This window comes from Aricia agestis, chromosome 15 (assembly GCF_905147365.1).
Source record: "Aricia agestis chromosome 15, ilAriAges1.1, whole genome shotgun sequence".
Classification (NCBI taxonomy): domain Eukaryota; kingdom Metazoa; phylum Arthropoda; class Insecta; order Lepidoptera; family Lycaenidae; genus Aricia; species Aricia agestis.
Window position 1 is genome coordinate 4,777,939 of NC_056420.1, and position 18,263 is coordinate 4,796,201.

Sequence of the window (18,263 nt, forward strand, 5' to 3'; positions counted from 1 at the left end):
TTGGCCGATTTTATTCATACATATCTCTTTGAATTTTGCGTCTTTGGGAAAACTGAAATAGGACTAAAAGCGATGAAGGTAATCATTCTACAAAGTTGCACTAATTATTGTAAGTTATTATATGAGTAAGCATTAAGCACCACTTCTTTCGACTATAAAATAAAACTTCCGCATATTTATAATAAATTTAGACATTCCGAGCGGCTTCACCCCCGTAAATTAGGAATTTCAAAGACAAATGAGCCCACAAAAATAGCCTATGACATCATGTGGTCTACTTTTTATTTATGCCAAACAACATAAAAATTGTTGGATGGTGCGTGAAATAAGTCCTTTCAAATAATTTTCCCCGTTTATTCCACACTAGCTGTTGCCCGCGACTTCGTCCGCGTGGACTTCAGTTTATAGCGCGCGGTGTCAACAAAATTTTAGTCAAAAGCTTTTTAAAACCCTGGTACCCCTTAAATCAAAATACCCAAAACAGCCGTGTAGTGTGCACATAATATTATTATTTTTTAAATTAAACTTTTTTATACCAAATTTTAAAGCTTATTATAGCTTTACACAACTTAGCTGCATTACACAACTTTAGCTTTACCCATAAACTATTTAGTATTTATTATTGGTATGCTGTTGTTTCTACTTTCTGATATCTATGTTGGTAGGTAGGTAGGTAAGTTATTTGATTTAGTGCATAATATCGAAAGACTTGAAAAACGTAGTCCAACATGGTACCACCTCTTATATAGAAATATAATATATGAGCAAGCTATAGCGTGATCTAGGCGACTCTTGGCGCCATCTGTTATGAGTTTTGGAACTAACTTAATTTGAACAAATTTACGCATAAACACCCCCTAACAAACCCTATTTCCGGTAAAAAAGTAGCCTATGTTCTTTCTCAGGCTTTAGACTATCTGTGTACAAAATTTCATTACAATCGGTTCAGTAGTTTTGTCGTGAAAGCGAGACAGACAGACAGACAGACAGAGATACTTTCCCATTTATAATATTAGTATAGAAGTATAGTTTTTCCTCAGTTTCTTGGCTATGAGCTATCTAACTCTGAAAGAATACTTCAAAATTTCAAATCGGACTAGTAGTTCCTGAGATTAGCGCGTTCAAACAAACAAACTCTTCAGCTTTATAATATTAATGTAGATAATAACGCAACCGCATAAAAAATGTCGATAAAAATATTATATAGTGCCTTAATTTGATAGTTCACGGAACATTTTTCGTGAAGAATAATTGATTTTTAAATTAAAAAGTCGTATAAATTACAGTTGGCTGTGATAGATGATCCCGCTATTTTTGAAATTCACAGTATCGCTGCAATTTTTGTAGGTAATTATAGCACAAGTCAGCATTTTGTTCGCAATTTACGGCGTAGTGAAAACGTGTTTGCCGTGGAGTGATTGACATACGACTGACAATTTGTGCCCATATGGGCAGGATTTGGCGACATGTGACAAGCTCTATAACATATCTCTTACTTCTAAAATCTGTGGTCACGATAATATACCTATTTGACATAATAGAACCTTAACCTCTTGAACCCCACCGACACCAAAACTAGCCACCCGTAAAAATACCCAATCTGTGTACCATCGGCTCGATATTGAACAACCTGATGCACTCGACCTCACGCTGTTTTGTTACTTATTTTAGCGTGTATAAGATTTAATTTCGTTTATTCTATGCATTATTTTTAAAAGTATAAAGTTGGCTACAAAAAGAACGCAATAAATTAGTCCCTGATTGGCGCAATTTTGTAAAACTTGAAAAATTTAAATGGCGCCACAGAACGCGGTATTTGAGGCTCAGTAGAATTTTGACTTCCCGGTATTCGAGAGGTTAAGCTGGTTTCAGATTACGCTATAATGTAATAAATAGCATACTCTTAGTATATAGCTCATTATAAATCTGAAAATTATAAATCTGAAACCAACTTTAGGCTACTACATAGCGGCACCTGGTGACAAATAGAATATCGAAAACCCTCATTCACTGAATGTTACTGTACAATATTATCACCTGTAATTGCATTGCTGTCAAAATCACATCAATCAAGTCTTCCCTCCTTTTTTTTCTTTTTCAGGGTCTATTAAAGTATTTGTTTTCTACCATGTTTGCTATCATAACCAAGATCTCCTCCTCAATTCAAAAGCTCACGTACATTGTACAAGGCGTCCTTGATATGTAAAACAAAAATGTATATAATAATTATTATTTGTTTACATGTTAACGGGGCCGTACGAAACGCTAATAAAATAAACGCATGCAGCATTTGTTTAGCCTTCACTTAATGGGACTTGGGGTATACATAACAGCTGCCTAATTCCGACAACGATTACATAAACAAGACAAAACTTATACTGCGATTGTACAAAGTTATTCAATATGTTATTGTAAAGGTAGCACTTCGATATATGCGACCGCGATCGCGAACGCGACAGCGACTGGCACGTGACTTTTTGGTTAATATGAATATAATTTAATACACCATTGTCAATTGTCATACTACGTCTCTCATCTGGATTCCTATCTAATATGGGTGATATTATACAAATTAAAGTAACGAAATAATGCAGTGTATCGAGTTCATCGACGCACGCGCCTAAACCTTCGTTGCATTTGTATAGAAAAAAAAAACATTATTTTTATTCTTTATCACGTTAATTCTGGTTCTTTTGCATTCTTTTTTCATGTTTGACTTTTCAAAAGACAGCGTTATGACTAGATAACCTATAATTTATTTTTACGGTGTGGGCAAAAAATCGTTTGGACCTCATTTTCTGTAACTATCTCTCTTTAAGGAAACCAAACTGGTTTCCTCACAGACAGAGACATAAAATGCGTTTCAATTATTATACGTCTAAATATAATTTAACTGTACCACATTTGTACTGAGTACACTAGAGACATTCTAAAAAAACGTCTCGCGACAACTGGTCAAAGAATTTAATTCGCTGTTTTTTTAGTCGCGGTCTTAAGTCGCGCATGCATCGAGAGCTCACCTTTATCTTTATCTATCGAGGGGACTAATAAAGGGGTACATACACTACAGTCGACACTCAAGGGTGCCCCAGTTCTTTTGTCGCACTAATCTTATTGAATTTTAAACAGTAGTTATTCGCGTTTACCGTGGTGTATTTAGATTATTATTCATGGGAAGACCCCATTAAATTGAATAATGTTATAACGTGAATGACACCGGCCGTATAAAGGGCAATCTTGTTTAGGTGATATTAAGTCAACACTTACACTTTTTTTAAACCAGTTTGTTACAGTTTATTTTGTTAAATCAACCTCCAAGCCACGAGGCACAATTCACAGAATTTGATACATAACTTGTATTTTTAAATAGCTTCCATTTTCCAACGAGAGAGGAGATTCTATTTGACTGTATTTTTTGTAACTTAACATTTAGAGGTTTTTGGACCCACGTACGTTTAAAAAAAAAAACAACATAACAGTTACTTTACTAACCCAACTACGAGGAAAAATCCACCGGAAGGAGTATACACTAGGTATGAATAAAATAAGTCGTAATAACTTATATGTACGTTCCATAAGTTATTACGATTCCATCCATAAATTCTATTTTCATTTTTCTGTCAAGGTCGTCTTTAGATAACTTCATATACTTCCCTTACTTACAAAATGTTTAACCTTACAATAATCTTTTATCCTTGTTTGTGAAGCGAATATGGGTAACTCAAAGACAAAGACATGATGAATATTGACAATGAACTTTAATTTCTTAGCTTTAGTCATTGCTGAGAAAAATCGATATCGCTACAGCCAAATATATCAAGGCGTCGACTTAATCCAGTACACTCTTGCGCCACATTTTCAAGTTTATAAGACTCGGTACCCCATGTTTTTTTAAGTTGTATTGTGCTACATACTTTAAACACGTGTGATTTCAATACTTAACTAAAAATTTAGGTCCATGTAACTAAGTTCGGCCAAAAGAAAAGGAAATATTTTGCATGTACCTATGCTTTGTATGTTTGTGTATATGTATGATATGTGTTTGGTCGACCGTTGCTGTTATAAATGAGGTGACATTTTTAGTATAACCAAAAAGACTGGAATCAGAATGATCCAGTAGCCCTAGCATGGCCACAGTAGAAATACGAAAGTATAGATAAACTGTGGAGATAAACTGAAGGTGTCGTTCCGATCTTTACGGCGGCTAACCGCAACCGACAAAAAATCAAATATAATGCCACTTTATGACATAGACTAAGACTATAGTCCTAAAAATTCAAATAAAATACTACTTTATGTCATAGAGTATATTATGTGATATGTCATGACTCATGTTCCTTGTAAGTGACAATACATAAAAAACACATGACTATAATCCCATTATCCCATGATAATTCAGGTCATAGACATGAAACAGACATCTAGAAGTCTAGATCCATTTCTTACCACGTCCTCGTTTATTCGCGTCAGTTTTTGTTCTCAATGGCTATTCTGGAGCATAATAGTCCGCAAACAAACGGCTGACGTCAGACAGTTAAGCGAGTGCAGTACGCAAATCTAAATACAGTTATACGTACTAAGTAGGTATGATTTTTTGCTGCAGAAAAATTTTGAAGAAAAATTACGGGCAATTTGGCTCATTATTGCCATAATTTTTTGACGGGAATAGGTACCGCTGTGTCACCAGAATTACCAGTGGACAACCACGAAAACTCTATGATATCAGGGGAACTCAAAACTAGACATAGCTGGGGGGCTAAAATGGTCGCATTTTGCAATTCCTCCATGGGCGTATATAAGGGAGGTGTCCTGGGGGTCCGGACCCCCCCCATTACTATCCATCTTACTTGTCCAATTTCGACAATAATATATGTACCTCGCCGGATTTATGTATAGGCAGTATAAACTATAGGCGTCCTAGAATGGCGGCAGAGTTCGTACATAGAGGCGGCAAAATTAAAGTGGCCTAGTAAAAAAATATAAATCCGGCCCTGTTTGGTACCGTTATTATTATCGACATAGATTCTAGGGAGTTTATCCTCCTAAAACCAGTCAAATGATAAGGGCATAGGCTGATGGTGATGCATTCTTGTCAAGCAGTTGTCTAGTGTTTAATTGCCGACAATGAGCTAATCAGTTGCAGAGGAGCATCTTGGCCTTAATTAAAATATGCCTATAAATAGTCATACTACATCGAAGACTGATGCTGTCGTAATATTGGATTTGTTATACAAAAACGTTTCGTCTGAATTGGAATTCTAGAATATGACGACTGAAGAATACAAATTCGATGGTTCTATCCTCGGATTGGCTGAATTCTTAGCCAAAAAGCATAATATGTGGTTTTTGTATCGATCAAAAGTGTAAAAGGATAGTAAGTAACAGACTATTGCTGCACCTCCCATAGGGCTTAGCCGAGTTTGAAAATCAAGCAGACATTGGCAAACTTTCGGCCTTTGTTCCCTTTACTCAAACCTGGGGATGAAGTTAGAAAAATTGATACAATACCAACGTTGTGCAAAGCAAGAACCTACATAGAGATGACCCAACTGTTATAGCTATTTTAATGGTCACTTTTATCCATGTTAGGTGACATAAATAAAATAGTCACGTACGAGCCAAGGTCGATATAGTGAAGTGTGAAAATACTACGCGTTACTTAATCCTATTGCAATATAATGAGTAACCGTTGCGAGATTTTTGGCAAGGAGTAGAGATTACATACGGCATACGGCATACCTCTACTGCATTATTAGGCTCACCTACTTTTTTTGGACAGGGAATAGGATTGATAAAGATATGGAAGGCTTAAGAAAAATCACAAAGCTTCTAAGTCGGATACTTAGCAGAGACACTTGTTACGGATTAAGGACCCCTTCAATTAAAAGGCGTATTTGTCCAAAAGTCAGACAAGCTTAGAGCCTTTGGCCAAGTATGTAATTTATATAGATTAATGACGTTTAATCAGTTAGTCTACGGACACGTGCAACGTGTGACTAATATTATAAAAGATTGCTGATAGCAAATACATAGGCCAGCAGGATTTTCCAAAAAACGAAACTGAAAATGTGAGAATCATGTCAAACCCCAATTTGAAGGAAATCGTGACTTGATGAAAAATACAATAGTGTAATGTAATTATTATGTAAATTATACGCATAGGGTCCTGAGGGAATTGGGATCGTCCAATTTCCAAAATTATTTTGAATTAGACGAATTACGTACTTAAGAGGAGTCCACACCGCCCTTTTTTTCATACAAACGTCCCCTGTTTCCTCCCTGGATAATGCTAGTAGAGTTATAATTTTTTTCCTGAATATCTACGGCCACTAATACAATGTCCCTATGTTTTCTTTTTTTTCATAATTTAATTATTAAATAAGATATGAACGTTCAAAAACCCAAAAAAATGGCCAAATTTTCCGCTGTGTTCAAACGTCCAGAAAACAGATTTGGCTAGATTATACAAAAAAAAGCAAAACATAGGAACACAGCTCAATCCTTTTTTTAATCTTTAATGAAAAAACTACTTAAATCGGTTAAGTTTTGGAGAAGGAATCAGGGGACAACGAATGGATGATTTTCTGGATTTTCTGCAGTTGTCTCTATCGCGTTCTGCGGTATAGGCTTGAGGTAAGGGAGACAGCTATAGATATTACACGTACTTTTTTTTCATTTCTCTAGCCCCTGGTGTATCCTCTTAATATTAAAAAGTTCTGATAACTGAACGCAAAACCTTTAATATTGGAACGCTATAAATCAGTGTACGGATTTAACAAACATTGACATTTTAAACAGGAATGTTTAGATTACTCAAATCATTCTCGCAGTAATGAAAGCAATCGAGAGCATAACACGACTCGTGCTGCATGTGATTCGATTTCACAGTCATAAATAATATTAAAATGAGAACATAGCAATATGATTGATCGTTGACTCACTAGCGACTAGCGCATTGTTCACTTAGCGCTACAGAGAAAGCTACGCTACAATTTCATTTGTAACCTAATTTTGTTTGCCAAGTATTTAAACCGCCTATCGTTTAGTGGCTACGGCCGTGCCGGCTTGAATTGTGTTTTTGTGTTGCAGTATAATTATTTGCCTTTGTTTACCGGGCTCACCTTTTTACCCAGCTCCATTTGTAATTGCTTTAATTTGCTTTTGGAACTTTTATTTTACCTCAAATTTAAATCTTCCGATTGGGTATTTACTTCTCACAATCGTTTACTGAGCTACAAGCTCACGATTAAGTCTCTACGTAGATACTATTATCGTTACTGCAAATGTCTACTAATTTAACTTTCATAAATTATACTCGACCATACGTATCTCGTTCATCTCCAAGACAAGAGCAAATACATAAATACCACCCACTTATGATATCTGGCGTCGGTCATTCACATCTCGTCCGAATAAAATACTCATCGTCGGCGCTGACATATTGGCCGCTTACAGATTTACTGCGGTGACATTCTGAGCCTTCGGGCCGCACAATTTGGGCGGCAAATTTCATAATCGAGCACCGTTCGCGAGTCGGGACTCGGGACGGAATGCGAATCTGGGTGGCGACTGGGTCGTCCCGTCGCTGCGTTATCACGAACAATGCACGTGAGTGATAGGGCGGTGGGTCGGGGGTGGGTGCAGCGTGCAGCATTTAATTAAGGCGGGTGAGCTCGGCTCGCGTGCCGGCCGTGCACTTCCGGCCCCGGGGGCGCTGTGCTTTTCCTCGCGGGGGAGGCCGGGCGCGAGGAAAGCGCGACCGGTCGTCACCCGCACCGAGGAATTAAAATTTTCACGTAAACTGGTTTGATAGCGAGTACGGCGCGGAGTGGGGGTCGCGAATACGCCGCACGCCGGTCATTAGCTGACTCGCGGCGAGGCGCGCGCGCGTTCTCAACTGCGTACGCGTTTTCGCGCCACTCGCGGACTGCGTACGATACGTCGAATGATGTGATCGAGTGAATAGTGACAAAAGGATTAAAGTATCTCATTTGAAGACATCGTATGCGACATTGATCTGTTTTTAAGTGTTAATAGTTAATAATAACAATAGTTTAGTAGACACATCTGATAATTAATAGTGATATTGTTGTATCGTGTCGCTAATGTGACACAAATACGGCGTGAAATTAATTTGGGCCATAAGCCGAGAGCGAGCGCATCTTGGCTCGCCGAAATTCTGTTATCAATCGACGAGCGCGCCCAAGGTCGCCCGTTATCAGTCTCCTCTGTGCGGATCCGATGGATTTATTCTGTGATTGTGCGCAACGATGCAATTTTATTTTTGAATATTACGATTAGTGTTATCTCGTGGAGCATCAACGTTTAATAAATCTTCGTTCGAGCTTCTGTGCGCGTCGATCCTGGCGGGCGTTGTGTTAACGAGTATTTATAATAGTGTTTACAATCTGGAATAGTTTTTAGCGCAGTGCTATGTGGATCGCGACCTAGTTGCGCGTGATTGAGGATAAAACAATATAAATAGCCCGTCAACGTGGGCCGGTGAGGTGGTGAGACTGGGGGAAGAGTGTGATGGCATGATGAGGCACGAGGCCACATCCGCGTGGAGCGCGCCCGGCGAGGTGTGGGAGTACGTCAAGCAGTTGGTCAACTCCTACCACGACCAACATGATTTTCAGGTGAAGATATACTAATCTTAGCGATCTCTTAAGGCCTGTATTCACTTTGATTAGTGATAAGTTCAGGTGATTAGTGCTGGGGGGTGAGCCAAAATCTTTTCGTTTTCGCTTCGTTATAGAATCACCGATGAAAATGTATGGAATTGACATAAGCGTTCGTTAATATGACGTTGACGTTCGACTCGTCTAATGTCAATTCCATACATTTTGATCGGCGATTCTATAACGAAGCGCAAACGAAAAAGTTTCGGCTAAATGGCCAGGTGATTAATAATCAGGAAAATGCGTGTGTGGACAGCAACTGATTAGTGCAAGTCCTTTCATTTCTCCTAATCACTAATTACCTGCACTAACTACCTATACTCGCACTAATCGAAGTAAATACTAGCCCTTAGACGTATCTAGCGTCTTGGTGGAAGATGTGCTTAGATATGGATGATTTGACGAAACGAACCAAGTAACTAGTAAGTGCCTTGCCCGATGTCCCTCACTGTTGGACCAAATAAATCCATATCTGAGAACTAGACATTATTTTCTCTATTTAGTAATTTGGCGTTTTTCAGGTAAGTATGTATTTTGACATCCAAAACTCTTATCATATAAGAGTTTAAGATTCAGTCAGTAAGTTTTGCAGTAGACTGATGTACGTACACCATCAATGTCAGTTTTTCCTCGCAGACCTCAAGTTTGCAAAGAATGTCCTTTAGTTATTTATTATTTATATCAGGCCACATATTATAACCTACCTGTATGACCAGACACTGATGCTTTGCATGTTTACTATAATTATCTTCCAATAAAATAGGAATATAATGATTTGTAATTGCTTCACAATGTTATTGTTTGTTGTCGTTATTAGTCCATCGTTACTAACTCACAGTTAGCTTCTGATAAACATTTACTCTACACATTTGTAGTAAACGTTTATTCTTCATAACATCATCACTTGGTAAACATTTTTTATTTTAAGGGCCTGTTTAACAACCAAGTGATAAGAATCAAATAGCTTACATGAATGTTTTGTCACTGTCACCTAAGCAAGTAAGCGACAGCCGACAGCAAAACTCTGAAAAGCTTTTCTATTTCTATTTCGTTTTCGTTATTGGTTGCAAAGGTCAAACCAACTGATGCTTTCAATTTCTCTCGTTTTTGCACTAAATCCTAAAGGTCAAGCTTTCTATATTGTTCTTTGGCCAGACACGGAAACCGGAGTACTTACCAAAATTACCAAAATAAATCGTAATATATTATTATGAGTCATTAGTCATAACAGATAGTAATATCGACCTGCATTAAAAGTTACTATGAGTTAATTTACGCCGTAGCGACAATCTCATTATTCATTTGTGACGTCAATACTTATTTACTTAGCTGGATGGTATTTTTAACCAAATATTTGTACCGCGTGATATCAATGTTTTACATTAACTTTAGTGTTATCTGGATCAAAAACACCGAAATTTGCTCTCCACAAAAGTTAGCTTCAAAGCACTTCAGACACAGGAAAGATTCATGATTGTCTTCCTTCCTCTTCATCAGATCATTTCTGTGGCATCGTAAAAGCTAACACAAAGTGCAATTGCTTTTTATAATCCAGGAATCATTACGAAGAAACATATCATTCTTACACTTCCATTCTAATCACATTCAAACACGCGATCGATAATTAGGTTAGAACTTAATTTAAACCTTGCAGACCTAATTTAAACAAAGTAGTAGCAGCTATGTCTAGTTAATTGAAACCTTCATTCTTAAAACTCGGGCATCTTATACTTTCACCTGTAGAACCTAAAAAGGCAGTTGCTTCTAATATTATCCTTCTCTAATAATAATCAAAATCCTATCTTTTGAAATCATTCGAATACTGTTCTATCTGATCTTTGTTAAGATAAAACCGAAGAAAATGCTTCAGTAGGTGCTTGCTACGAAAGTTGCCAACTCTTGCAATCCTGCATCTGTTAAAATCACCTTTGGTAAGAACGACTAATAAACCATTTCCCTTGAAAAATAATCTTGCCAATAGGAGGAAGCAAATGAGCATTCAACTTTTTACACGCCACGTTTATTGACGGCATTCCGCGATTCGTCAATTATGATTGTCATTCGCTGATCGTTGAACCTATTTGCTGGCGGGATGAGGCGCGTAATGGGCAGATCAAACTTGCTTCATTTGACCGTGAAATTGTGCGCGTACAGCGTGACGGTCGCGTGCTTAGACGTGGATATATCGTCGATGCAGATACATCTCGTAGCCTTGTTGATCCAAAGGAAACTATTGTTCTAGTCTAGTGCTCGGTTCAGGTTCGTTGCTAGATTTCGTAGAATCGCGGTCCTGATTACTATTCTATTTATACTTTGTATATTATATGAGTATACCCACTAATATAAATAAAATACGCTTACTATAGGACTATATTTTAATTATGTAGAAAGTCTTCATTGATCTTTTAGGGAACACTACTATTTAGGGCACTGATTGATGCAAGTAGTATTATAGTTAAATGTTTTTTGCAGTGTCTTTATATCATTGACTTTTATAAGTGGACTCGGCATAATGGTCTCTCGAGGACGACCTCTGTGGCTCAGTGGTGAGCGCGTCGGTAGCTCAAGCCGGAGGTCGCGGGTTCGAATCCCGCCGACGGAACAAAGAGTTTTCAAAGTTCCCGGGTCTGGATGTGTATTAAATATGTGTATGATATAATAAAAATCTTAAATATATGTATAGTATAAAAGTATTAAATATATTTCCGTTGTCTGGTACCTGTAACACAAGTCCTTTAGGTACTTAGCACGGGGCCAGACTGACGTGGTGTGAAGCGTCCATAGATATTATTATTTAAAAAAAATAGTCTCTACCAAATCAAAATACTGTGGCCGGTCCGCTATTTTATGTTCCGGTCCTCCGAGGTACATAAACTGTCAGTGTCGTATTATAGGGATATCGAAATTGAAAGAAAATATCGATATATCGATACATCGATATTTGAAAAAATATCAATATCGGTCTCGATATATCGCGAAATGTTCACACAAATAGGCACTTGAAATGTTCACAAAATACTCAGTTGTATACATACTTTAATAATAATAATAATTGATGGTAAAATTAAAATAAACTGTAAACACTTCGTACGCGAGTACAACTAGTATTTGTCCGATTTTTTGGTAATTTTTGCCCGATATCAATAATGGCAACTTAAATAATAATTATTCTTAACTTAAAATAAATTAAATAGTTTTATTAAAATTAAGGAGGCTCCTATATTAAAAAAAAACCACATTTGCCTATTTTGTCTCTATGTACATAGAGACAAAATAGGCAAAAATGATATTTTTTTATATAATATAAAAAAAATCATTTTTGATATCAATATAATATGTAATATAACAGGACGCTCACTTATAACATGTTAGTTTATCGATGTCCTCGACAAATATCAACCGAGTGTCCCATCACTATAGACCGCCATGTTTAGTTCTTGGCAATATGGCCACACTTTTTTGTAGTTATGTCGCCTCCATCTGTTTCCTTATTCATTGCTTTATATCCGAAAATAATTTACGCAGCACTTGACTGTTTTTTTTTTCAATCTTGTCCCGTGACCGACGTAGACGCATTAAGTAATTAACCTTTGTAGTGACACGCTATATCGCGTTACGTTGTATATAATTGATGTTCACTTCTAATTGCTGATTGATTATAATAACTTAATATGAATGACTGTTTATTTTCAAAACCATCGTGCAAAATTCGATTTGAGAAACCGCCGATGATGGATTTAACGATCACTCAGGAGGAGTCAGGCGACACAGTCGATCAATTTATACAATAAAGTCCGGCTAGTAATAGGCTGCTTAGGAAAAAAGTTATCGTTAATATCTCTGTTGTTTGGACGCCCGGTGTCAATGTTCGGTTCAAATGTATTAATTAATGTTAATGTATTATTATAATCTCGCATTTGGATTTCATAAAATTTCACTCTAGTAGAGTCGCAATGGTGTTGATAATGAGAATGTTATCGCTAGAAACAAAAGGTGGCTCGAAGATTAAATCAGAAAATTTAAAAAATGTCAAATATGTTATGATAATAAAATCATAAAGAAAGGTGGAGACGCGAGGTGTGGCCGTGGAATTTGGTCGTCATCGAGATTTTATCTAGATGTCATCGGGTCTTAATAAAGATGTTAAACACCGATAAAGATATTAAGACGAGGAAACCGAGTTAATCGGGGTTGAGGAAGTAAAAACGCAGCAACTGGAGGTGACCATTACTGATAATAACTTGTCATTAAAAATATATGACTTGGATAATGACGTTAATAGAGTCGCTTGCGAGTTGCGACAGTCGTTCGGTCCGGCTTCTGTGTGCGTTTATTTTTTGTTGCACAACTAGATCATTATAGAAGGTACGGGAGCGAGTGGGCAAGCACTGGCTCTGGCTACTGATTGATGCCCGTCGCTGAGCCACAGATCTTATCTTGCCCTTCTAATAGCTTTAACGAGATTACGGTACCTTTCTAGTTCTATTTACATCTCTTCCTGATCATTATTGATTTTATCGTTTAACAAATGGTGCACGGGGCGAACGTTTTGTTGTTTGACGCTTTGTTTACAATTTTTTTTTGTTACAATAAGCTAACACAATAGTTTTTTTCAGCTAATATAATATCAGCTATTTACAATATATCAAGGTTTATTCATATATCATTCACATACACTAATTGACTTTTTCTGTTATTTACATAAAAAGTCTTGGCTAAATTTGTCTTAACGCTTGGGTTATTTCAAGATCAATTTACACAAGTGTTTAAAACGGTAGGTATATGATTCACAAATATTCAACCGCTAAAATTAACAGTAACATTGTCTTGTCTGTTGTTATTTTATCAGCTACCCTTTTCATTCTTTTGAAGTTTGAACAACACAATATTCATTTCTACAAACGAAAAAAAGCTTTCATTTGTTTTGAAGTAAGTAAAGCTTTTATCGTTGGAAAAAAGCTCAAATTATATTATGTAAATTTTGTATGTCTTTTTAAGTAACTAATGTCATTATTATTCAAGAACGTTATTTAACACATGTTTATCTTTAGGCTTTTAATATAAAAATTCTATTGGAATAGTTGAAATAACTTAAAGATTAATTGGACGTATTTACGCAACTTTTAAAGGTGTTTTTGGACGTGGAAGTTTTTAGAGCGTAACGTCATATTACATATTAAAAAGCTTTTATAATATTGCGAATAATGTAAAAGCCATAAAAAGATTCGGAGCTAACAAAAATTAGAAGAAACCCTTCGATGAATAAGTAGCTATTTTAAAATATTATAAAGTATTGCATAAATACGTAATATTTATCGGCAAGTAGTCGTCGAGCAAGGGCAATTCGGTCGTATCGTTGCGGTATTTGACGAGTGTTGAATTTGCAGACGCACTTATGACGGAACGGAGATGGTAACGCAAACCGGTCGAACACCTTACGCGGCCGCTTCGGTGACATCCGCAAAAAGTACACGCGAAATTCCCGAGAGATACTCAATCGATGCGCCGATAACCGCGCTCGATGCAAACGATCTTAAACTTGATCGTTACGCGTCCCGATACCGGCTAAATAACCGGTCGGCTAGGCGATAATAGACGCTGCCATTGCATTCCCACTCGGAGTTCGGACGTACTCGTTCCTATGGAAATCTGTCGCGCGTTTGATGAAACGACGATTAGTATGCAAATTACACGAATGTTGGTGTAAGGAGTGAGACAGGTAAAAGCTGCGGGGGAATGCAGTTTGATTGTATGAGCGTCTGCAGCTCGCCGCGTACTTACATCGATTACGCACTATTGCCGTATACTTGTATTGAAATCCTTTGCAAATAATTCGCCGACCCCCATACGGGTTTATAATAAACGCTTTCAATGCGCCTCCGCCAATTAAATATTTATGAGAGCCATTCTTCTGTACTCTCCTGATGCGTCCTGTGTTTATCGTTTACCGAAACTCCGTTGCATTCTTTCACCTGTTTGTGCATTTAAGCTTATTTTGTTTTTACCAAAGTGACAATTAAATTAGTAGTCAATTTACTTTTGAACGCATGAATAATGAATTCATTACCTAGTTTAACTTGTTAATTAATTTAAACTGCTTATTTAATTCTTTTATTTTAATTGATTTTGAATCTAAATGATTTTATTTTTAATTATTATTGTGTAAAGGCAAATGTTAATTCGATGTTCACTGATTTTTATCACGACAATTTTGTCATGTAGCACGATGTAATACAGCCCACCTATGCCTTCCAATAAAAATTGTATCAACTTCTCAGTACTATTGTGGAGTTATCTAATGATATCATTACCATTATGCAGCGAATGCGAGTGAGTCGGGCTGTTAAGTATTGAACGCGTCGAGAACAGACCGGGGATCCTGAGCCGGTCCAACGGGCGTCGTTTAGCCCCGGCGACAACTGCACGCCTCTATAGGGCTGACAGCCATGATATACCTGTTTGCATAGCGGCATGAATAGCCATTGAATATAAATCGCCCGTTATCATATCTTTGAACCTGCCTCATAGTTTATTCAAATATGCCACTGGTAACCGTTTCCCACGCTGACTTTGTTTTTCGCTGCGGTTTTGTTATTAAATAATGGGACGGAGATTAATGCATTGTGGACGTAAATAATCTGTTTTCTTAAACGCACAGGATTGAAGACCTGTTGTGTGTGTAAAGTATGCCATAAAAATCGTCGTCAGCTTTGATGTGGTCAACAAATATTATCAAATTGTCATAAAGTCATAAAAATCTGACACTACAAAACAAAACAGGATCAATATTAAAGAATAGCGTGAAAGCAACATTTCCCAATAACTTAAATTTATTTTACGCTTCATCTTTTACTCTTTTAGGTCCTCATTCCTGGACCATAAAATTATATTTCATCCTTTGAACAACTTTATAATTATATGGAGTGTAATTGAATACGTTAACACTTAACAGCCCTGCAATTGGATCGGTTAATGCAAACGCGCCCGGGAATAAATCGTTTACATGCTTGTCGGCGTAAACTGGTCCCTGTTGCCCGCGTTGATCGGTAGGACTGCGGCCATCTACAGTCGTACCATCATCGCGGATTATATCGTTTTAATACCTGGATAAACATTGTTGTTGCCTACAGCTTGGCTTTGATCGGATTAGATGTATGATGTTCCTCATGCTCAACGTCACTGTCGCCTCCAGATAATGTTAGATGCTTCATTCGTATTTAGATTTTGGAGTCATCGATGCTGATTTGGAAACATCATTTTAAAAAATGTTAATAGATTCCATTCCAAATGAAATAGGAAAGATCTAAACAACATGTAATCTTAAGTTAATCTGGGATAAACGTTATTTGCCTGACAAGTCCCAACTCACATGCTCCTTTCTACTTTAGACATAATTTTAGATAGTAACCTGTAAGTCGAGATACCGTTCGAGTCTAAAGTCGCCGGCTAACAAATACATCGTCAACACTGAAAGTTTATTGTCGAGTGAAAGCAAACACAGCCGAGTAAATAACTCCCACGACTTAATGTAGAGGCGATACATCGAGCGCTGGATACCACATCTGATTATAGTGTACGCACAATGTTAGTGCGGGCCGGTCGGGGCCCGCTCGGTGGCGGCCTTATCTCACCATTAGAGTTATTATGGGCCGATATCTCGGCATCGCACCGCTTCGATTGTTTCTGAACGCCACAAAGCCGGGCGCTACCACAGTAATTGACCACTGTTTATTTTCACGACGAAGTCTTATTTTATACGCTACCCATTATGCGGTCGACGCGTAAACGGCATAAAGTATATTTTCAACTAACGAGGAAATTTTGTCGACTTGATTCCACTAACGTTTAACGTTGCCAAGAATAAAATACTTCAGGAATTTATATGACAACTATTGATTTTAAATTTTATCCTAAAATTGACGAAATATCTAGACCACACCGTATTACAATAATTAATAAAACAATTATCACGTTATGAAGCAGATGATTCAATAAAATATTTTAAGCCAGTTTTTCGTATAGTAATCTGATACTAATTTGGAAATTTATAAACATTCAAATCATTTTCGAATAGATACATAATCTTTATTGTACAGTAACATGTTATCACATTTTGTAGCATTTTTACAAACAGAGCACCATGAAGTGCCTCAATAAAATATTGCAATTGTTTCATTGGAATTTGTTCTTTTAATGAGGTGATAGTTGATACGATGACATTCAAGTGGTGGTCTGTTTCCAACGCTATCTTAAAACATGTTGTTTTCTGTTTGTGTTTGCAAATTAATCTTATGTTTTTAAAGTTCCAAGCGTGAATCGTTACGTAGACCGGACGGCAAGAATGAATGATGATGAACGTTGCGATGATATTACGATATTTATAGTAACAACAGCTGCCACAATTTCTCGGTAATTATCAAATTGCATTGGCATTTTTCGTTTTAAACGGTTGCTCAGGATGTAATTAAGGATCGTGGTCTAATTACGTTAATGCGCATACGCTTATATGCTTGCAGTATATTGTTTTGATAAGAAGTAGTAATCCCATAACCATTCTTATACATAATATTATCTATTACCATTGAAAAATCTGACATTAACTCATAAAACATAGATATGAATCCATGTCAATCCCACTTCTGATGCACATTTTAATTCTGTAAGTATATTATTAAGTTTCTTTTTATTCTTCTTGATGGGAAGTCGTAATTAAATGGATACCATAAGCATTCGCATAATATTTTTATATAGAAAGTCGGACTTTAAATTTATTAATCCATTTCCTCAACCGCATTTTATGATCCCACTTCTGATGCACATTATAATTTTATGAATAGTTGAATTTACTAACCTTTTCACCCTTTTTCTGTGTTTCGTCAAGAAGCAAACAGCGATCAATTGGACGACGACGCTTAGTGCAGATAAGGCGTGTGATTATCGCCTACACGTTACGGTGGACGCTCCTTACCTTGTCAATTATTATTTAATGTAATTGCTGTACATAACCCACGTTGGCTTGTTATTGTTGGAAGGAAACTTTTAACATTTTTTATCCCGTCTTTTCAAACATTATCCAGAGTCCAGACATCGAACATACAAAATATCCTATTTAAAAATTTGGCACTGTACACATTTCCAAAGTGTCGTGATTGTGATCATATACCTAATCTAAAATATAGGAATTCATGTTTTAACATAGAGACACATAAAAACAGATCTTTTTAATTTGAGAGTCGCAATATTTCTTTGTCTTCGCTCCATAATACGGCTTAAAATGTAAAGACAGTCGTTGCAGAACAATAAAACGACGCAAACACATGCAGTTATTTATAGTTATAAATTGGGACCTTGGTAAAATTGTTCACAATTAAGGCGGCTGACGGTGTAGGGACCGGAGCATCCGCGATTCGACTGCGTGGGAATCCTGTTGTTCCACTCTTTTAAACAATTTTAATAAAATCTTTTTAACCACGGAAGCGAGCGATTCTTTGTGTGTATTTTCAACTTTTTATCCCCTCATCTTTTTACTCATGTTTTAGCTTTTGTTTGTAAAACTTATTTACTCATTGTAGCAGTGATTAT

The 18,263-nt window shown here is 36.8% G+C and overlaps 1 protein-coding gene across 3 annotated transcripts in view; it reads left to right on the forward strand.

Annotated features, from left to right (window-relative positions):
* The window catches only part of LOC121734094, an 83,970-nt gene that overhangs the window by 7,649 nt on the left and 58,058 nt on the right, over nt 1–18,263 (forward strand). The window contains exon 1 of one of the 3 annotated variants that reach the window (XM_042124509.1): nt 7,848–8,639. The exons of the other annotated variants lie outside the window; for them this stretch is intronic. Coding sequence (XP_041980443.1) covers nt 8,538–8,639 — 102 coding nt within the window. The 5' untranslated portion in view covers nt 7,848–8,537. Of the gene's footprint in view, nt 1–7,847; nt 8,640–18,263 lie in introns of those variants that run through there. 3 annotated transcript variants of the gene reach the window in all.